The 22,934-nt window shown below is 37.8% G+C and overlaps 2 protein-coding genes across 2 annotated transcripts; one reads left to right on the forward strand and one right to left on the reverse strand.

Moving 5' to 3' along the window:
- The first annotated feature begins 4,707 nt into the window (after window positions 1-4,707).
- Window positions 4,708-18,617, forward strand: klhl20 (kelch-like family member 20). Its single transcript, XM_036596630.1, has 12 exons — window positions 4,708-4,838; window positions 7,459-7,825; window positions 8,931-9,137; window positions 11,300-11,458; window positions 12,168-12,262; window positions 12,649-12,764; window positions 12,930-13,113; window positions 13,482-13,625; window positions 13,783-13,916; window positions 15,155-15,363; window positions 15,458-15,564; window positions 15,644-18,617. Exons 2-12 carry the CDS (start codon window positions 7,490-7,492, stop codon window positions 15,726-15,728), a joined length of 1,776 nt encoding a protein of 591 aa, XP_036452523.1. The 5' UTR covers window positions 4,708-4,838; window positions 7,459-7,489; the 3' UTR covers window positions 15,729-18,617.
- Window positions 18,618-18,934: 317 nt separating this feature from the next.
- Window positions 18,935-22,388, reverse strand: cenpl (centromere protein L). The gene is made up of 5 exons (XM_036596631.1): window positions 22,331-22,388; window positions 21,725-21,890; window positions 20,493-20,744; window positions 19,621-20,166; window positions 18,935-19,039 (listed from the first exon to the last, which is right to left on the reverse strand). The coding sequence occupies exons 1-5, from the start codon at window positions 22,345-22,347 to the stop codon at window positions 18,965-18,967; spliced, it is 1,056 nt and encodes a 351-aa protein (XP_036452524.1). The 5' UTR covers window positions 22,348-22,388; the 3' UTR covers window positions 18,935-18,964.
- Window positions 22,389-22,934: the final 546 nt, after the last annotated feature.

Below are 22,934 nucleotides of genomic sequence, written 5' to 3' on the forward strand. Positions count from 1 at the left end.
CCCTTACACAACATCTGACCAAGCTCAGATGACCATGTGATATTTGAGGAAGAAAATTATGAATGAAGAGGAGAAAGGGACTGGCTGGCACAGTTTTCACTCTCTGCTATAAATCCCAGCCATGCCTACATTAGGATAATTCAGCTAGCAGCAACGAAAGCTGAACATCTTACCTAAAAAACAGACACTTACAATGTCAGAAGATATTTTCTGGAATAAGTGCTTCCTGGACTAAACTCATGTTGTGCACCAACATGTGGCACACGTTATGGGGATGGTTGGCACAACGTTAAAACTTTATCATTTCAAATAATGAAGCAACAAATAGAAATAATCAGAGCTTTTAATTTAAACCAAAACACAAACTTCAACATTATATGGCAACCAAATAACACTTTTAAATCAATTAAACATAAGCCATGTTTTATTTATCACTTGCTTGCATCGAACAGTAAATATTTCACATTTTAAAAATTCTTATGTAATAAATACATTAAGTTATAAGCTAAGTTTTATCTTGAGATAGACTGTTCTGGCCTACAAATGGCCTAAAGCAGGTGTTCTTAACCTGAGGGTCTGGACCCCTCCTTATGGTCCTGGGGGGTTGTGAGAGACATATATCTTATGTGTTAATGTATTATTGACAAGTGCATACAAGCTCTGCTAAATGGCTCCACCTACAGGCCGTGGAGGACAGGCTAATGTTGGTTATGAATTTCTATTGGGTGAGATCATTACTGAGGGAGGGTCTTGATAACTTGACAACTGAACTTTTTTTGAGCGCCAGGCTAAAGTGTATGAGTACAATTGCTATTTTATTATTCAACTGTAATTTCTTTAATGTGCATACTGACGTGTGTGAAAAGGGGAGGGGGTGGTCAAAGAGGGGTTCACACAATAATTTTAACCCCAAACAAGCGTCACACTGTGAAAAGGTTTAAGAACCCCTCGCCTTAAGCTTAAAGGTAATCAAAAGTTGTTAAAAAATTTAATGTAAATTGGCTTATATATAACAACAACAACAACCAACCCCCTCCCACACCAGGACAAATCTTTGTGTTTCATGTTAGTAAGCTGGTTATCATTGACTTTTAAATCATAAATCAAAATATAGCTGATTGTTAGTAGTTTCCTTTTAAAACATTCCTGTAATGTATTTAGTCAGGGAGATAGATAGATAGATAAATAGATAGATAGATAGATAGATAGATAGATAGATAGATAGATAGATAGATAGATAGATAGATAGATAGATAGATAGATAGATGGATAGATAGATAGATCAGAGCTCCCACAACTGGCCCAGAAGTTAACATTGCCAAAAATCCCCATTCTCCCCAAATGCAATCAGAACTTCACAAGTTCTTGACTTTGTGAAGTTCTATGTGCCAAAAATCCCTGAAGTTCTGAAGTTCCAAGTCTATGGTGCTGCCCTTTTCATTTTTCATTTGCCTCAATTTCTGAGGAATACAGGATGAGGTAGCTTTACCTCCCTACTGGCCAAACACACAGGAAGAAGATTTTATGGCACTAGCCTACTTGGGGATTAAATCTGAAGCTGGTAAATATCTGAGAAGTTATGGCTGTAACGCAGCCAAATGTAAGCAAGTCATTGAAGATCAGGGTGTTGATATTACATCCGACTCACAAAACCGCCTGACAGCTTCTTGGAGGAGAAGAGAGTACTGGTCCAAAACAAACTGGATGAAATGTAGCCAACAAATTAAAAGCAGAAGACAGCTGTATTCACTGCAATAATAAAGATGGTGAACACAATTCCTCTCATTTCTTTTGATGTGAGAAACACATGTAAATGTACAATACCACACATGACAAAATGACAGGAAGACAGAATTGCAGTATATGATCATTTCATAAATTTGTGTTGATGCCAAAAATACTCAAAATATTAAATAAAACATACCTTTGTGTAGACTCAAATCTACATTATGCAAGTTATCATTTTAAATTAAATGGCAACTATTAAATGATTCCAGGTTTACAGCCTCTAAATATAAAGGTTTTAATTGTAGTAGACTTTACAGCAACATCAGATAATATACAAATAATAAGGTCTGCAGAAGGAATTCTATTTATTGTTGCATTGCCATTAGTCAATGAAGTTGTTTTGGCATCTTACAGTTTTCTATAAAATATGTTTTGTATATTTTATGTGGTGTGCTAGGTAGAATGAAAACTAAGATCACATCTGAGATGATCAGCATATTATGGCTTACAGAAGACTTTTTACTGGGGGAACCTGGTATGTGTTGCATTTCTTCTTATTATTCCTATTCTTCTTATTATTATTATTATCATTATTATTACAACCCCATTTCCAAAAAAGTAGGGACGCCGTACAGAATGTAACTAAAAATAGAATGCAGTGATATGCAAATCATGTAAACCCTATATGTAAATAAAAAAATACTACAAAGACAACATTTCAAATGTTGAAACTGTGAAATTTTATTGTTTATTGAAAAAAATGTCCTTTTTGAATTTCATCACCTTTTTAACAACACTCTGTAAGCATTTGGGAACTGAGGAGACCGACTGCTGTAGTTTTGAAAGTGGTATGTTTTCCCGTTCTTGCTTAACATAGGATTTAAGCTGCTCAACAGTTCAGGGTCTCCTTTGTTGCATTTTTCATTTCATAACATGCCAGATGTTTACAGCGGGTGACAGGTCTGGACTGCAGGCAGGCCAGTTTAGCACCTGGACTCTTTCACTATGGAGCCATGCTGTTGTGATACGTGCAGAATGTGGTTTGGCATTGCCTTGCTGAGGTAAGCAAGGCCTTCCCTGAACAAAATGTCGTTTGGATGGCAGCATATATTGTCAAAACATGTATATGTTGTTCAGCATTAATGGTGCTTTCATAGATGTGCACATCACCCATTCCATGTGCACTAATGCACCCCTATACCATCATGAATACTGGCTTTTGAACTGTACGCTGATAACAAGCTGAGTGGTCTTAAGCTTGGAGGACATGACGTCCATGATTTCCAAAAAGAATTTAAAATTTTGATTCGTTGGACCAGAGGACACTTCTCCACTTCCCCTCAGTCCATTTTAAATTAGCTCAGGCCCAGAGAAGGTGGCGGCGTTTCTGGATCCTGTTTATATATGGTTTCTTCTTTGCATTTAGAGTTTTAACTTGCATTTGTGGATGCAGTGACAAACTGTTTTCACAGACAGTAGTTTTCAGAAGTGTTTCTGAGCCAATGCAGTGATTTCATCTACAGAATCATGCCTGTTTTTAATGCAGCTGTGGATGAGTAGAGAGTATGTTTGGGTTTATAGGGAAGGAGAAGATCAGACAAGTAGGAAGGAGTGAAATTGTTAGGAGCTCTGTATGTGAGCAGAAGAATTCTGTAGATGATGGAGATCAGGTGTAAAGAGAATTACAGAGCCAGTTTTGTTGAGAGTTGATTTAGAGGAGATGAGAAGGAATTCAGTCAAGAAGCTGAAAGCATGACTGTTTTTTCCTTCGAAGACTTCACCTCCCTTGATTTTAGTGTAAACAAGGGAACAAAACTGGCTCTTTACTTTTAATTAAAAAATCACTTAATTGGTTCATAAACTTCATAAATCGATTTATGACATATTCTAAAAGTCAAGCACCATATACCATATAACAGCACCATATAAAAACATTCCTTAAAAAGGTAAATGACACTTCCACTGCAACTGTCGTTAACTAGGTGCACAACACATGAAAATCCAAACAAGATTTTCAACAACACAGACTACAGGATCCAAGTAAAAAACAAAACACTTTTTAAAACCACCTCTATTGTAGATGAAATAGACTGCCTTGATCAAATGTGATCTATTAAACTAAAATGTCAAAAACGCAGTGTCAATTTGATTACCTTTTCTTTGAAGACACATTTTCGTTCCTTAAGATATCCAGTTTGGTCTTAGTAAATTGCTGACATTAGCAGACTAAGCTAGAAAACTAGATACCATTACCTCACAATCAGTGCACATGGCACTTTTACCATGAACTACACTGAACCATGAACTTACACTAAAGTTAGCTTGGCATTGCAAATAGATGTGCTAGCAGAAATTAGCTTTAAAATGATAAACAAAGCCTTCTTACAAATGAAGGTTTGGGTCATCGAAATGACTACAGGCAAGAAATTTACCTGACTAATGTAATGCGGCTAGTACTCTTGCTAATGTAGTTACTGTTTACCTGATTTCTGTCTTTTTCCTGTAAATGTAATGGATTTTTTATCCTGCTATGCTATGCTACAATCTTAAAAGTCTTCTTATTTCAGTTAAACAATGGCACAAGCAGACGTCTTTATAGCTTACAAAAACAACCTGAACAGAGGGAAAAAAGAAAAAAGTATCAGTATTAGTGTAAAAAAGCTCTTCAACTACTTATAGATACTCATAGTTACTTATAGAAATACAGTTGAACTTCTTAGTACATCCATCAACGTCTACATCCACTATCTATGCAGCATAGAAACGAAAGTTTTTTTAGGAATTAGGAATTAAATATGAATTACGAAAAAATTAAACTGAGCAAAAAGTAAATTACATTCCATATAAATATACCCCTGTATAAGTAAAATTATTACAAAACTGTAGTTGCCACCTCATGCATCATTCACTTTTGTTTCAGGCTTTTGAGCGTTTTGAGTCCCTTATTTTGAAGTAAAATAATTACGGCGACCATTTTGAAAATTCCTCTAAGGTCTCTGAATTCACACTATTATCGTCATTAACAGTGTCGTTCTCGTCGGGTTTGATGCTTATTCTCTGTCTGTCGACGACTTAAATATCACTCTGGACCGTTTGAATGGACAAATAAGGTACAAAAAACATTTTCTGTTGTATAAATAAATGCTTTGTTTGCACGTTTGTTGGCTATACAGCTACCTGTCTGGACCGCCTAGCAGTTTGCTAGCCACTTAGCTAGATTTAGCTCACAGCAAGCTCAGTTACTGACGACTCAAACGCAGAGCTGTCGCCCTAGTTCGAGTTAAAGTGGATCTTTTTAACAGTCATGTCAGTTCTTTCTTTTATATCTACATTACATCTGAGTCAGAAACGATTGATAATAAACCAGCTAGCTAGCAGTATTTTCTTGTTACTTAGAATAAATATGGCCCGCTCACGTTTCACATTCTAACTCACAGCCCACCACACCACCTCTAAGTTAGCTGGTCTTTTGCTCAATTGGTTCATTGGCTAGCTAAATATTACATTTCAGATGAGGTTTTGGAAAAGAAGTAACGTTACACTAAAAAAGTGCAACTTTGTGGCTGTTCGGGGCTGCTTTCATCCACAAACTCTTTCTTGCTCTTCCTAACCTGCAGTCTTCAGGGAATTTGCTGTGCTTGATTTTAAGTAGACCTACAGTGAAAAAAGTGAACAGTTGATACACACCAGGATTGTTACCGATTAATTCTGTCAAAAAAACTCGTAAAGCTACAACATGCTGATTTGTATTTATATGTAACGTTAAATGATGAAATAGTACTTCCACACTCAAGTATAAACACAAGCACATTTAGTTAGCTTGTACTTTAGTCATCGTGTAATTTCGCCTTTAGTTATCAGCTCTTTTTAATTTCCTTCTGTTCTGTTAGTAACAGCATCTGGATCGCTTTGCTGTAGCTCCCCCTCTCAGGGTTGAGCTTATACCCTCTCCACTTGCTGAATGATTTCTGGTGCAATAGTTCTGTCTAATCCACACACTCTCTAGTCAGTATGGACGTAGGTTGCATATGTGTTTAATTAGGTCAAGGGTAGGCAATACGATGGCATATAATTGTGATCTTGATAAATGATCACAATACACTGTTAACCAACAATGGTTCTTGGGAGCGATGCCATACAAGAACCACTTTTGATACCCTACAGAATTTTTGTATGAATGTGGTGAACCTTTTTAAAGTTCAAATAAGCTTCTTATAGTGTAATGTTCTCTACAAATTAAATGGTTTTCTTGCACATCCAAGCCTTTAATTTTATAGTTTTTATATTTCTGTTTCTCAGTTGCCCTTTTTTAAATATGGCATTACTTGTTTGTGGCTCTTTTTTCTAACTTGTTTGTAAGCCTCAGAAAAACAAAATATTGTGATACATATCATTAATCATGATAATAGCTTCAAGTTTTGTAATGTTTTATGTTTGCTACCCCTAATTTCTGTTCCTTTTGTCATATCTGTGTGTGAGCTGCACTTTGTTTGAATGATGCCTTTGCATTATTTGCAAAATGCTACATTTATCTCAAGTATTTATCTCTCATGCATGTTTTTTGGTAGAAATCCACATGTTCATGGCAGTGAAGAGAAAAGTATTGCTAAAAAAACATGAGAACTTATTCTGTTCTTTGTACCCCTTTTTTTTACATATTGATACAAAGACAAAAAGGTGATAAAGTGCAGGCTTGTACCATCCAGGCTGTTTACTGAATTGAAATATATGTGTCTGTGCCTATACAAGTGCTCAAGTGGAGTCAAGCTATGCGGTAGATATGTGGCCGTTGCTATTGTGTATGTGGTTGTTGAAGCATCTATCCAGTGCCAGGGGTCTGCAGATGCTTTGCTCTTGATTGGCATGCACACCAAGAGCTCTCTTAAAAGATGCATGATTTATGCTTTTCAAAGTCTGCAGGAATAGGTGCTCTCGAAACAGCCTTATTAATGTACACTAATTTTCTCTACTACTTGGGACCTATTATAAGTATAGAGCAGTATAACTGAAGTGATTTTTCAAAACATGCACAGAAACATATAGTCTGGTCTGGATCATCTGATTGGGATGCTCATGGCATACAATACAATACTTTGCTGTAATTCGTTAGAAGGCTTATTTGCATGTTGCAGCCTTCTTGGCAGTATCTTTAGGAATACACAATAATCCTGGAATTGTCAGTATTGGGAGATAATTGCTCAAAACAAAATTGTCCAACAGATGTTCAGATTTGGCCAATATGTCAAACTAAATTTTTGTCAGATATTTATTGGACTCTGGAGGAGCATGTGATCCTGGGCTACTGTGCTAAAATATCAGCATTTTATTCATTTTGCTGCATTTGTAACGCTGTATAAATAAATGTTATATTTCTCTGTAATTCTAATCCAGGTAGATATAGTTCTGGTGTCTGCATTTAAAAATTGTTTATGTATCAGCAATGGCATGTACATAAATGAAAAATTTCAAATATCATCAGCAATCAATTCCCAAGGGGATGCTTCCCTAAATGTCATGATAATGACTAGTGAAGGAATATTGTGCAGGCCTAGTAAGAGTGTGAGTGTGGAAGAGGTTGTTTTTGTGTCTGCACTCTGCAGAGATGCTTTACAGATCCAGAACTACACAACCCCTGATGTGAATAAATAAGCGACCCTCTTATTGAAATGCTATAGTCTGTCAGTCCTCAGCCTATAATTCTTATTCCTCAAACTTTGCTTGCACCTTCAGGGGTACCAGCGTGCGCTCGGACACCGCCGCCATGGACATCACCAGCCGCTGCACTCTGGGTGACCCCAACAAGCTGCCGGAGGGCGTGCCGCAGCCCGCCCGCATGCCCTATGTCTCAGACAAGCACCCGCGTCAGACGCTGGAGGTCATCAACCTGCTGCGAAAGCACCGGGAGCTGTGTGACGTGGTGCTGGTGGTGGGGGCCAAGAAGATCTATGCGCATCGTGTCATCTTGTCTGCCTGCAGCCCCTACTTCAGGGCCATGTTTACTGGAGAGCTGGCTGAGAGCCGGCAGACTGAAGTGGTCATCCGTGACATTGACGAGCGTGCCATGGAGCTGCTCATCGACTTTGCCTACACCTCACAGGTCAGTTGGGCTCTACATGCAGTTGTGGACTTTAAGTGTTTTTTAAATTATGAAATTATGAAGTTTATTACTTCAACAAGACATAATCTATCAAATAGCCTACAAGAATAATCAGTGCTACATATCACAACAAAAGCCAAAAAATGTTTGGTATCTGAATTTTGCTACTTTAGTTTTGTAATGGTACTACTAGGCTAATGTATCTAACAAGTAATGAAATTTTACACCCTTAAACTATGCAAACATCTAAATCATCACACACTAACTTCAAACCATGTTGACTCGTTAAGTAATAAACAAATAAACTGCTTATATGGCTTCTAGCACTGTAAGACAAGCTATCACCTATTAAGGGGCCCACATCCTACAATTTTCTAAGGTCCAATTAGAACATATGTATGATTTGATGTACCAAAAATAGTCAGAATTCATTTTTATATGACCATTTCCGATCTCTGTTTTTCTCTTAGAATTGTTGTTACTGTGGTATATGTAAATGAGATCTATTCTGATTGACTGCCCTATATCACACCTCCTTTAAAAAGCAGTTTGAGCTGAAACACTCCTTATAACTTCAGCATAAATGGGCAGGGCTAAACTGCTATAGGCTGAATAGGTGGATATGTGTAAATATCTTGGTTTTCATAACTATAGAAACAGTGAATTCAAAACATTCCATATGTGGACTGCACTTCAACAGTGTTTACATATTACATCAACCTCTTTCATTTCTAAAAAGAGAGGAAAATTTGTTTGTTTGTACATGATGTGAACCCTTTAAAATCTATGAAAGAATGTAGCGTAGCTAAAAACAGTTGTCTTCAGCCTTCTTGAAGGTTGAATCTTGTCTGTACTTTTCTCACCAAATATGTTTTGCTCATGGATTACTTTTGAGGTAAAATTGTGTGAATTTTTAATATTTCACTGAAATGTTGCTTTCACTACAAATCTTTGTGTACTTTCTTTTTGGAGCATAAAGTTTGGAATCTCTGTGTTAACAGGCAGATTTTCCATTTACTTTGTAGATGAGTGTGCTACTTACTCTAGTATGTGTTAGTGGAATTAGTGTACTGTGAGGACTAACCCATGTGTTTGTGGTGCGCAGGTGACCGTGGAGGAGGGTAACGTACAGACCCTACTGCCCGCTGCCTGCCTGCTTCAGCTGGCTGAGATTCAGGAGGCCTGCTGCGAGTTCCTCAAGCGCCAGCTCGACCCCTCCAACTGCTTGGGCATCCGGGCCTTTGCCGACACACACTCCTGCCGAGAGCTGCTGCGCATTGCAGACAAATTCACCCAGCATAACTTTCAGGAGGTAAGCCACCCACTCCCACGTCAGGATGTGTTCTTTCAGTACTGAAGATATTGATAATATGCTCAGAAAAGTGCACTGTGGCATACTTTATCACGATAATGATAAAATATTGACATTATTCCTCACCCCTAGCTGAAATGCACATCCTTAGTAGATAGAAGAAGCAACATATTTCAATAGTGTGTTTTCCAGCATGGTAAAATTGCAGAGGCTTCACTTCCTTAGTGTTGCTCTCTTGATACTGGTTCTGAAAGATAGCATAGCGGTGTAAAAATACAGATCAATAGTGATATATTAATCTGAAGGTGGTGATTAGACTGCATCAGTTTGACAGTTGATTATATTTAGTTCATTATCAATAAAATATTACTTTGCTGTCCTGTTTTGTAATTTGGGCCATTTATATTGGTTCAAGTTTTGACACAATGTGAAAAGAAGCTGCTGTGCTCTAATGATGCAGAAAAATAAAAAGTGAGAAAACTGGAGATGCATGTTTTTTGGACATCTCATTGTATGGTATGCTTATTGTTTGGTCAGTATAAAATTCTCAGGCTATTTTCAAATGTTAAATTGTAAAAAAATAATAATAAAAAAATTGATTATTAATGTCTATATTCCAATACTGTGCAAATACTTTATATGCATTTGTGTGCTTTTAAAATAGTTGCGCACTGTAACAAAATAATCGAATCATAGTGAATTATGAGGTTTATTCTTAGCTTGGTGCTGATCCTCTCATAAGCTTGGTACAATGTGTTGCCTAGTCTTATCTTTTCGATATCGTTCCCACAGTCTCACACACCCTCATATATACACAATTGCTTTGTTTTCTATACCTTCTGTTTAGCTTGCCATGCCTTGTTAGTGATCATGATGATGTTAAAGGACTGTTATCTGTTAAGTAATACTAAAGGTTAGATAATGCAATCTGTAGGTCTCAAGCCTTACTGTGACTTGTATGTTGGTTACCAGTCTCAGCGTGAGTAAGAATAAGTGGAGTGCGGTATCCCCTGTGCTAAATTTAGCCATGCTCCCTGGTCATAAACTGTATTATGTGTCTCCCTTTTTTTCGTTAGCTTCATGTTTCATGGATGACAGCGCAACCCTGTGTTATTTTTAACTCCAAGGAATCTGTTTGAATCTGTTCTCTGGAGTCAGGTTATCTTCCCAAGTTGTGCTACTGATCTTTGGAGCTTTCCCTGTAGTCTGCTGTTTTCATTTACTATAGTTTATATTGGAGAAATTAAGTAACTCTTCTCTAGATGTTACAAAACTGCTTTATAGGTTCATTTGCATATTGAGTTGTAGACTGACGCGCCTCTAAAGTGGCGAGGCACTTGTGAACGAACAGAATTCTTCCTCTGCTTGCACATGTTCTGTAAGCATTTATTTGTACAACCTCTAATAGTCTGGCTACCGACAGCCTGAACCACATGTTTGAATCAGACTAAGCTTAGGTCAACTAAGACGTTATTTGTGCCGTGACATTCGAACTGCGCTGTTTACAGGATCTTGTCTTAGTTTAGACTAGCAGTTTAATATTGAACCATTGGTGTACATATAAACATAGTTTGAGAGGAACAAAGACTCAAAACAGGAATACACCCTCCCCTCTTGGCCACGTCTGATGGAATTATGGTAGAAGTAGAACAAGTGTTCCAGTCAGATCTTACAGTGTCCAATGCTAGCCTATCAATCTGGTGGATTATGGATTGTTAGATGTAGGGCTTAACAATTATTTAATTATTAATTATTTAAAATCGCAAGAGTTATCATTTTAATTATATCCTACATTATTCACCATTGTCTTAACAATTTTTAAGTGGGAAAATAATCCTGGTAGGCTGTGTGGGAACTGGTAGGCTTTGAGTGTTTAAGACAAAGTCGGAAAAAATGAATGTGCTCGTCTTCTTGAAAGACCTTCTTAAATTGTTCAGCCCTAGTTTGATATATACAGAGTGTTAGATATGAGAACATGGCAAGATCAGTATTAGCATAAGTTTTACAACTTCAAAAAACATATTGTGAGTTACATAAATAGGTAATTTATGCCCCTCTTCTGCCAAATGACTCCGTCACTAGGGATTGGTCACAAAGTCCTTTTTATTCCAAGTTAGATTTAACTTTTTTACCAAAGTCCCTCTCTGTTTATTTAATCCCAGGTGATGGAGAGTGAGGAGTTTATGCTGCTCCCAGCCAATCAGCTGATTGACATCATCTCAAGTGACGAGCTGAATGTGCGCAGTGAGGAGCAGGTGTTTAATGCCGTCATGGCCTGGGTCAAATACAGCATCCAAGAACGCCGGCCACAGCTCCCCCAGGTCGCTTGCACAACTGTTACACTCTCACTTGTGCTGTTTATAGAGGTTTTTCAATGTTCTACATATTCACATATATTATCAGCATCATTTTACTCAGTACTACCTCACAACATTCATAGTGTGGGACTGTGTCTGCAGCTATGCTTAATTCAAAGTCTGTCAAAGTTCTTGCAATTTATTTTCTGTAGTATACTCCTGGCAGGCCAAAGTTCTGCAGAGATAAGCATTTTATCTCTTCTAACATGTTAAGATCAACTAATAAAGACCTTGCTAAATTAGCCAAAGAGTTAAATCAGGAGTGTTTAATGAGGTCGATTGCTAAACTGTGATGCAGTGCTGTGGCTCTCCAGGACTGGGTTCTGTGGACCTGTGGTTATTTTTTACTGGTCGCTTTATCCTGAGTAAAATGTGATCGAATCTTTATTGATGAAGGAGCAGGTGGTCCATGAAAATAACTGACATGGCACATCGGGAAGACACTAAAATCGCTGAGAAGTGCTGGTAAAAATTGCATTACCCCACCTCCTCATGGAAAACTAATTCTCTCTGAATAGGGCTATACCATGATAGGTACCACATAAACAAGTTATTCACATTATCCTCAGCGAAACTAATGAAAAACCTTAGACACCAGTCATGTCTTGGCTGGTCTGCTGGTTCACAATATGATCTTTACATTTTCATTATTTTTTTCTCACTACACATACAGGTCCTCCAGCATGTCCGTCTTCCTCTTCTGAGCCCCAAGTTCCTGGTGGGAACGGTGGGTTCAGATCCACTAATCAAGAGTGATGAGGAATGTAGGTGTGTACACACTCAGCCAACTGTTATTCAAACGTTTCATTCCAGAGCTATGCAACATATGACCTTCATGTGACACACAAACTTTCTGGCCAACAGTGTTCACAATCCATTGTTGGGTTCTGTAATCTGAGATAGGGCAATTACTGTACCAGACAGTGAGACTGCTGGTCAGGAGGCTCTCTGTTGTCCTCCTGTAAAATGTTGTGAAGATGTAATTGGGAGGTGAGTTTATCAGTGATGTGCAAATCAAGGAACCTGAGGTCATCATTGATGTACACATCAAGGAACTTGGAGTGCACATCATCGATGACTTCACCAGGACTGCAAGTAACCATATGTGGCAATTAAGAAATAAAATAAATTAATGTGTTATTATTCCTTTGTAGGGACCTGGTGGATGAGGCAAAGAACTATCTTCTCCTTCCTCAAGAGCGCCCCCTCATGCAAGGACCTCGCACCCGACCACGCAAGCCTATCCGCTGTGGAGAAGTCCTGTTTGCTGGTAGGTGATTCCTCCTCAGCTGAATTGTGATTAATAAACAAAAGCCACACTGTTTTGTTTTGTATTGAATCTGCTGAAGCTCAAACTGTTCACGCTTTTATCAGTACATTACTGCATTTAGTGAGCCATGTGATCTGTGTTTGTACGTTTGTGTGAATCTCTTAGTAGGAGGATGGTGTAGTGGCGATGCCATTTCAAGTGTGGAGCGCTACGACCCCCAGACCAATGAGTGGAGAATGGTGGCATCAATGAGCAAGCGGCGTTGTGGAGTGGGTGTCAGTGTCCTGGACGATCTGCTATATGCTGTTGGTGGACACGATGGCTCGTCCTACCTGAACAGTGTGGAGAGGTGAGAACTGGATTTATGTACACCCAGATAAAATCATTTGTCTTATTTAATCTGAGTTGTGCCAAGTTTGTGTCAGATCTTCCTCAAATGAAATGTCATTAAATTAGAGGAGACTCATGGGAGGATAAACAAATAATCAGTGATTTGGTTTGAACTTTTTAACAGAGTTTGTATAAGAGAGGTTGCTTTTGGAGTAGTTGTTTAGTTTGTTTACCATTAAAGGGCCTAAACAACATTAGTGAATATGTTGTAAATGAAATGTACAGATGTCCCAGCCAACTATTGCAGTTTAATACGGTCCATAATATTGTTCTCGAATGTTTCATTAGAAAGCCACCTCAATGCTGCCATCTGCTGGTTCCTTTCAGGTATGACCCTAAGACTAACCAGTGGAGCAGTGATGTGGCGCCCACTAGTACATGCAGGACCAGTGTGGGTGTAGCCGTGTTAGGCGGTTATCTGTATGCTGTTGGTGGGCAGGATGGCGTCTCATGTCTCAACATAGTAGAAAGGTTGGTAGAGCAATAAGATTGCAAATAAATGGGTATATGTGTACATGCATATGTATTTTAGAATGGTGTCTCATTTGTCGTATTCTGAACTCACAGTGATTTGAGGGTTCAGAGTGTTTATTACAGATGAATGGTAAAGTTCTGCTCTGCTGCACAGGTATGACCCTAAGGAGAACAAATGGACCCGGGTGGCCTCCATGAGCACCCGCCGTTTAGGAGTGGCAGTAGCAGTTCTGGGAGGATTTCTCTATGCAGTTGGAGGCTCAGATGGCACGTCCCCCTTAAATACAGGTACACTTCATTTACAGCATAGCAAAGTACCCATCACAGTGGTTACATTTTGCATTCTGCTTCCTATGACATGATTATAATTAGGTTTTGCTCAGTATTAGGGCTGCACATTATATCATTTGTTAACGATATTGGCCATTGCAAATTATGGGCTGTGTGTAGGGGTGGGCAAGAGAAAGATTTTTTATCATTATCGTGATATGCCACAATACGCTTTTGTAAACATATAGTGGATACTGACTAACTCCATGTTTTATCACAAAGTAAGCATAATTAGGCCTGTTTAAGTGGATTTTGAAAAAAAGTGGAGTTTGAAAAACATTGAATAAAAAACACTGGTAGAACTATTATTATTCTTATAGTATGTTTATATGTGGCACTACAGGTGCTATTTTGTCTGTTTTAAATTATTAAATCAGAAAAACTAAATATTGTGATATATATCATGTCTTGAAAATGAAGTATTGTGACATAACATTTTTGCCATATCCCACCCCTAGCTGAGAGCACTCTGACCAATCACCGTTCCTGTCGTGTTTCTGTAGGTGTTTTGAAGAATCAAGATTGTCATGTAATCGAATATACTAATAATATAAACTGTATTTATTCAGTGTCCTTCATATGTGAAAATGTATGTACTTTGCAGTTCATTTTAAGAAATTCGCAAAATAGTTTAAGCAAAACAATTTATGGTCAAAAAGCATAAAAATAAAGAACATAGATTTACTGTAATAACAGTAAAAAGGTTAAACAAATAAGAAGCGTTAATAAAAACCAAAAGGAAATAATTAAATAATTTAATTAAAATAATTAGAACAATAATTTAAATAAGACTAAACTTATTTCTACATGAAAACAAGTACACATCCTCTGTAGACAACACACTTCTGCACATTTTAATGCATACTTACTGTTTGTTTGCTGACTTTAACATATTGAGGAAAAAAGTAAAAATACATCTTAATGTGGCCTGTGCTAAGTTATAGCACATTTTATGTATTTTTTTCAATGTGGTAAACTCAGCAAATAAATAGAAATTGTGCACTAAAATCTGTTCTCTGTAGAGGATGTGTTTAACTGATTATTTTCACTTAGAAAAGCAACATAACAAGTAATTGGACAAGTGCTGTTCAAGATTTTGCATGTGACTGTAAATAATATATGAAACATGTGGGAACACAGAAAAGACTGTCTTTCTAAAAGAAACATTGTTTTTCCACTGTTCTTGGTGCCTGTAGTGGAGAGGTATAACCCTCAGGAGAACCGCTGGCACACGGTGGCACCTATGGGCACACGGCGGAAACACCTGGGCTGCGCTGTCTATCAAGACATGATTTACTCGGTGGGTGGCCGGGACGACACCACAGAACTGAGCAGCGCCGAGAGATACAACCCCAGAACCAATCAGTGGTCTCCTGTGGTCGCCATGACGTCCAGACGGAGTGGGGTAAGCTTGGCTCTCCTGCAGTTTGGTCCAAACTTGCCTCGTGCTTAAGACCTCAGTATGTTCACTGTATATATTTTTGACGTTCATGTTCTAGGTTGGTTTAGCTGTTGTGAATGGCCAGTTGATGGCAGTAGGGGGATTTGATGGCACTACCTACTTAAAAACAATAGAAGTCTATGACCCTGATGCTAACACATGGAGGTAATTAGATAAATGTGAAACATTTAAAAGGATTACCAGCTGAGAACTATAACTAATCGGTTTTTCTTTCTTTTTTCAGGCTCTATGGTGGAATGAACTACAGGAGATTAGGAGGTGGGGTTGGGGTGATTAAAATGACTCACTGTGAATCACATATATGGTAATACACTCCACCATCCCTCAGCCCCCCATAGATGCCTCACCATAGCTTGTGCCTCTCATTGACACATTGTGATTCATGAATGAAAAAAGACTACATATGTAAGACTATTACATCTCAAGTCATTGAGATCGCTAAGCCAAGGATATCCATCTGCCACTCTTGTGTGGAGCTGATCTGTGAAGACTTTGATCTGTAGGGCTACAGTTCATCGTTCTTACCATAGTACCTACCGCTAGCCAAAGGCCAGTGTCTGTTCAAGAGATAAAACAGAGAAGCTCTGTCCCTGCAGTGCCACCCCTGTTACCAATAGAAGCAATGGTTGCATTTAAGGATACACTTCTCTGGAAGGATCTGTACTGCCAGTCCAGTTGTTTGACTTTTGCATCGCATTTGAAACTCCTAATGGTGACCTGAAGTTGGGAGAGTTGGCGTCACAGCCACCTGTTCATATGAATAGTAGATTGTCTGAATGGTGTTTTAATCTTACGAATTGGATGCACTGTGATACTTTTTTTCTTTTTCTTCCTTTTTCTAAAATATTTTCCCACCTGCCATAATTTGGCCCCACTGATCCAGTGATGCATGCTTTTTTTTGTACAGTGGTGCTCATGGAATTGTAGTAGATGGGACATACAAGCCTGTCTTTAGACACTGCAAATTAATGAAGTCCTCTGCATCAGTAAGCTGTTTTGCTGTTTGCATTTATTCCACAGGATGCATCACTGATTCAGTCTGTGCACTTTAACCCAAGACAAGTTCTTTTAGAAGGAAGTACGGTCACTGTTTTAAACACGGACATGTCAACTTTTAAAAAGGTTATTATGCATTTAGATTGCAAGTTTCTTAAGCAGTGGACCGTAGGCAGTTTTTTGAGACATTAAGAACAAACAGTTTTCAGTGTTGGCCTGCACACTTTGCATCTAAATGTTGAGACTAACTAAATAAAAGGGATGCAATGCATTTTGATCTGTTAAACTGTCATACTCTGCTTGTGGAAAAGGGGTTAAGGTGATAGAACGGTTCTGTTTTATCATGAAAGTATTTACATACAAACCCAATTCCAAAAAGTTGTTATATGCAAATAAAAACAAAAACAGCAGCGATTTGTAAATCTACTTTGATCTATATTTGAATGACAACAGTATTAAGATATGTAATGTTTTACCTTATCAACTTCATTGTGGTTTTTTTTTGTTTTTTCTTAATATAATTACGTGTTCATTTTAAAATTGATGCCTGCAACATGTTCCAAAAGAACTGGGGCAGGGACAATTAAGACTATTTTAAGACTGAAATGTTCAAGAACATCTTAAACAGGTGATGTAATAATGCTTAGATATAAAAAAGGAAAGGGCTGGGCAAAGATGTGTTAAAGCTCAGAAAAATGCATCCTGCAAAATTCCAGCAGTTTAAAAATTGCATGGACTGCAAGGATTTTAGGTATTTCACTTTCTATGCATCATCAAAAGATTCAGGGAATCCAAAGAAATCTCTGTGTAGAAAGTACAAAGCCAAAAACCACAAAATGAATGCCTGTGACCTTTCAACACCTCAGATGGCACTGCACTGAAAACCAGCATATTTCTCCGATGGATATCACCACATGGGCTTGGGAATACTTTGACAAACCATTGTCAATAAACACTGTCTGTCGCTGTACCCACAAATGCAAGTTAAGACTGTGCTATGCACACTGGAAGCCAAACATTAACAGTTTCCAGAAACGCTCTGACTTCCCTGGGCTCAGGCTCATTTGAAATGGATTGATGCATAGTGAAACATGTATTGTGGTTTGACAAGTCAGTCTTTCAAATTGTTTATTGAAATAATGGACATTGCAGGCTCTGCATTAAAGAAGAAACAGACCATCCAGATTTTTACCATATTTGTGAAAAAGCCATTAATGCTTCACACATTTTGGAGCATGCTGTCAGAACAAAACCTTGTATCTTCCATTTTTCAGTTTTTGACATATTTGAAAATGCCTGTTGCCCTTTACATTGCCCAGAATTACTTAGAAACAAGTCTGGTTACATTGACGTTTATTAAAAGCAAAGTGTTATTTTCCTTCTCTTGTAAAGTTACCATTTTGGAGGTACAAGGTTTTTCCCAACAGCAGCAAAATGCTGCCTTTTAGACACTTTTTCAGGAACGTCCACGATTATTTCACTATTAAGTGCTGTTAAAAGAAAAGATGATGTAATACAGTAGTTAACATGCTCTTGTCCCAACTTCTTTGGAATGTGTCATAGACATCAAATTATATTTAAACAATTGTTGTTCATATGGTAAAACAAATGTATTTTTGTACCATTTTCAATTTAATACTGGTCAAACAGAATTTACGCATCACTGCTTTCTGTTTCTATGTGCATTTCACATACTGTCCAAACCTTTTTGGATTTGGGTTTGTAGATATGAAATATTTTTACAGATGTTACTGAAATTGAATGAATCTTGATGTGAGAAGGTTGAGCATACAATTGTCTTGGTTTTAGCCTTGTTTTAAAGGATTTGAGGAATGTTCACATACATTTCATTTATTTTAATCAACAAATAGATGGCAAAAATAAAACAAAGAAATGAGACACTACTCAGCATGTCACAGAATAAAGTGTTGTCTTAAAAGCAATGTTATATCAAACAATTTACAGTGACTGATTAAAAAAAAAAGTGATTTCCCCTGTCTAATAATGAAATAATGAATACTCAATTACTGTCACTGCAAATGAATTAAGGTCTAATTTGCCTGTAGCCTGAAGTTAACAAACACAAGATATGTACATACTATGAAAAATAAATGAGTAAATGTTAACTATAAATGTACATGTTAAAAGGGCAGATGTGCAGCATTAAAAAGTGAAAGAATTAAACAGCAAGCGTAAATACATTCCTGGGCTTTCTAAAATAATTGCAAGCACATGATTTACATGCATTTAGGACTTTACAGTTGCCAGTCTTGATTTTGAGTGTAGAACACTTATGTTGTAATATTTCATGTCCTCATCAGCAGAATCCCATACAAGGCCCATCCAGATACAGTTCATTCCAAGTTTTATGTTCTGTGCATTAAGGCTTTACCTATTTTAAATAAAAGAGCAGTTACATATTTATGACTGAGAAAAACAAAAATAAATACAAAACTTAAGATTTGCAGTTTAGGATGTATACAAAATTGTATGCACTATTTATTCAGTAAAATAAACTATTCACAGATATAGAACAAAATAAAACAACTCAAACAGGTGTTTTCATGAGGGCACATTCCGTTAGCAGGGTCAGTAAGGTGGTGATGTAGTCACTGCTGCCAATCTGAAAAAGAAAAGTCCCAACCAAAGTTATTGTCACTGGTGTCTCTCATTAGGACTTCGATCTCAGGCATACAGTCATACAAGTCTGGACTGCATAAACAACAGTATTCCATGCACTCTCATATGTTTATTAAACACAATGAATGAAATATTTGTAGTTTTCAAATCACTACCTTGAATTACATCAAAGGAATACTCCAACATTTTCACCCCCAGCCTCCATCTTTCTATCATTTTCGCCAAAGATTACATCACAAAAACAGCATAATTAGCCCCGTTGAATGGATTTAATACAATTCAATGTGTGAAATGTTCAATAGAAATCATAATTGATAATTATAAGTTTGATATTTTAAAAATAAAAATGCTATCAAAATGACAGGGTTTACCAAAACTAAGAAGATGTATTATAGTACCATGATAAGATAAATTTTTTGCCACTCAGCAGTAACACTTACCACCTTCAATGTGGCATCAGTAAGGAGTAAGAGTATTTTAAGGGGTAGTATCTGGACTAAAAATGACCGATTGTGAATTCCTAACAACATAACTGCTTATATTAGCAAAATAACTGCAAATTACCTTTATTTTCCCATCATGATGTGCTGAACCAAGGGCAGTAGAGACCTTTGTGAGAGTCCCGGCAGAAAGGTAGATTTTAAAATGTCTGAAGAAGTGAATCTCCAGCCCATTCATAAAACGCTGGACCTCCTCAATATTGATTTGGTCATCTGCGCTGTCCTCTGTATGAATGCTATTCCATAGTTCCCAGGCGTCCTGCGGGTTGACTGTGTATGCAATGTCCAAAGGTGGCTGAGAGGGCATGTTCCAGGCCAACTTTAAGTATCTGATATTACTGCTGGGATGGCAGCCAGTCCACAAAGCAGCAAGCCAATTTAGTGTGGTGGAATTTAGACACAGTGAGCCAAAATTACAGTCGAACGTCCTCTCGAACCAGGACTTGACAAGAGTTGTAAGGTATTCCGGCCCACTGCTGCAAAACAAGGGCAAGCTAACAAAGTCAGGTGGCAGCGACCTCAGGTACTCTGGATCACCGTTAACACATGTCAGCCAACCACGCCACACTGCCTTTGGAGTATCCGCTGCAAATAAAGGCTTAGAATGTATCTGGGATATAAAGGAGAGAAAGCAGATCGACATCCATTCAGCTTCAATCATAACACTAATTTGCTAACAGTCAAAATAAAATTCCAAAGCTATTTTCAAATGTCAGCATTTTACATATATACAGTCTGGTTTAGTCACATTTGTGCATTCAGCGTATTCTATAATTCAGCATCAAACCAACTCAAATTGTGTTGAAATTTGAGAAATTTTAAATGTACTAAATTGTTTCCTAATCAAATAAAATTATGAGGTCAGAAATTTACACGCCTAGCATGCCTCCCAACATTTCACTGAAGTTCATACTGTATTTTTGTGGCCAAACTCACATGCATGAAAACAGTTTCAGCATCCTCCTCTGTCTCAGCCATTCCAAGAACAGCGGAGAACGTGACCTTAAAACCAGCCTCTAGTCCAACTTCAACTGCAACACCCTGCTGTTTCTCTGCTATGATGAAAGCAGCAAGGTGCTTGGAGTACAGTTTCAGCTGCGTGTGTCGAAATCGGTACAGAGGGGTGACATAGGACAGCTTCCATTCATTTTTGATCAAAAGAGCTACTTGCTCTGGGTCAACCTTAGTCTGTGAAGATATGAGGTTCAAACAAAATAACATTAGTTGTTCAATATGAAACAAACAAACAAAAAACATCTTAAACCAAGCTCCTTCCTTACTACAGCCTCATTTGTATCCTCGGTAGGTCAATCAATGTGTCATGCCCCACAAACTATGAAATTCTCTGTGTGACTATACTTCCATTTAAATGTACCAGTGTTGGCTTTCCTCATTACTTAAAACTGCCTCAGGTGTGCACAACTCTGGTCCTGGAGGGCCAAAGGCCAGCACAGTTTTGTGATTTCCCTGTTCAGTCACTCCTGGTTCAATTAATCTGTTAATTGCCATGTTTAGTGGGAGTGTTTTGAGTAGGACAACGGCCCTCTAGGACTGGAGATGCGTACCCCTGATTTACCTCACAGCGCAGAGGTCACCAACTTTTCTCCTGTAGATCTACTTTCCTGCAGTTTAGTTCCCACTTGCATCTGATAGGTTGGACAGGTTCTCAGGAGGAAGGTAAAACTCAAGGACCAGGATTGGTAACCCATGCTATAGATCATTCACTTTTTTTTTTTTCTTTTATCTGTTGCGAGTTTGATAAAGAGGCTATATAAATTAAGAATGCACGATAGTTGCTTAAAAAATTACCAGCATCACACCTTTTTTTTCATTAAATATTGAATTATTTATTGCATTTGGGAACAACAATGTTTAAATGACGCTAGGTTGCTATGCTAAAATGTATGCTTTTAAATAATTAACACATTTTATTTGTAGAAATAAGTGCTTTATTTTGCTTTTAGCGCTAATACTCCCAAATGGTTAATAGTTTCACATTTAAAAAATGTGTATATAGACACTGGCAGGTGTGTATATAAAACATGTATCAGTATAAGCTCACAGTTCCCACATCAGTGCATCCCTTTAACGATGGTTATTAGTAATGGTAGTGGTGTTATTTCCATTATAAGGAAACCATAAATGAAATATACATGGAAACTGCTTACAGTAATATTACGGGACTTAGCAGCCCTTCTGCTGGTTGGAATCCTGTGGCCGAGGGTGGTTAAGTGGCCCGGGGTCTGCCAGAAAAGGGACGGAGGCTCCACACAGCTTCGCCCGTAACTCTTGCTTCTTCTTGTAACAGGCCTGTGTGCTGGGGTATTCACAACACTGTGCAAAGCAGAAAAATGTGCCCATTTTACAGTCGCCATAAAGCACAGCGTTTCTTGAACGCTAACGTTAGTTCATCAGTTGTGAAAACAGAGCGCTTCGTGTATTAGCTAATTACCACTGTAAACGGCACGTAGCATAAAATATACGCATAATGGACTCAATTCATAATTTGCATATTATATCAATGGCGGAGATAAAAGTATATTGCTCTGGTTACTCTACTCTCATGGTTGTTAATGCTGAAGCTAGTCTTCGCGAATCTCCGGTCAACCAGTTAACGTTAGCACAATGCTAACTAGCCACACAAAGCAAAACACTAGCTACAACTTCAACACATAACCCTCTAATTTCTGCGGAACGACACCTAAATCGCGTACAGTGCGTTGCACTCCATCCATATAAAGTGTATTAAATGAAATAAGTAAAAGAAAGTCTACCTGTTTTGTCCCTCCATGACCGACCGCGCGCCGCCGAGGAGATGACCTGATTTGAACAGCCCGCGTTCCCATCATGCAGCCAGCTAGGAGAACTAATCAAGAGCTGAAAACATTTGACAGCGATTTCAGTCAGGGACTTGTTTTCAAATGAACTAAATTTAATATTTCAACATAAATATATTTATGTATATTGACTACATTGTCTTACTCGTTACTGTTAACTCTAAACCGTGGATTTCCCCATCCCAAATCGAACCGTCTTTGTCCTTTTATTAAATATCTTGTGAAGACTGTCCTCTTTAAGCAACACTTTTCTTTTTCCACTGCCTTAGTTTGTTTCTCTTTTTTGTTGTTAAAATTACTGTACTTATTCTAAAGCGCTTTTGCGATTGTGAAAGGAACAATATATATAAACCTGTTATTATTATTAAAGGGGCATTCCATCGATGTGTCTAAATGTCTGCAAAAATCATTAAGATGTAATCATTAAGATGTTTTTTTTTGTTTTTTTGAGAGAAAAAAATACAGGGTGTCAAGGCAAAAAAGTTATCCAAAGAAACTTTTTTCAGATTTACCACTATGTTCACCGTTATTATCAATACAT

The sequence above is a fragment of the Colossoma macropomum genome, unplaced genomic scaffold, assembly GCF_904425465.1.
Source record: "Colossoma macropomum unplaced genomic scaffold, Colossoma_macropomum, whole genome shotgun sequence".
NCBI lineage: Eukaryota > Metazoa > Chordata > Actinopteri > Characiformes > Serrasalmidae > Colossoma > Colossoma macropomum.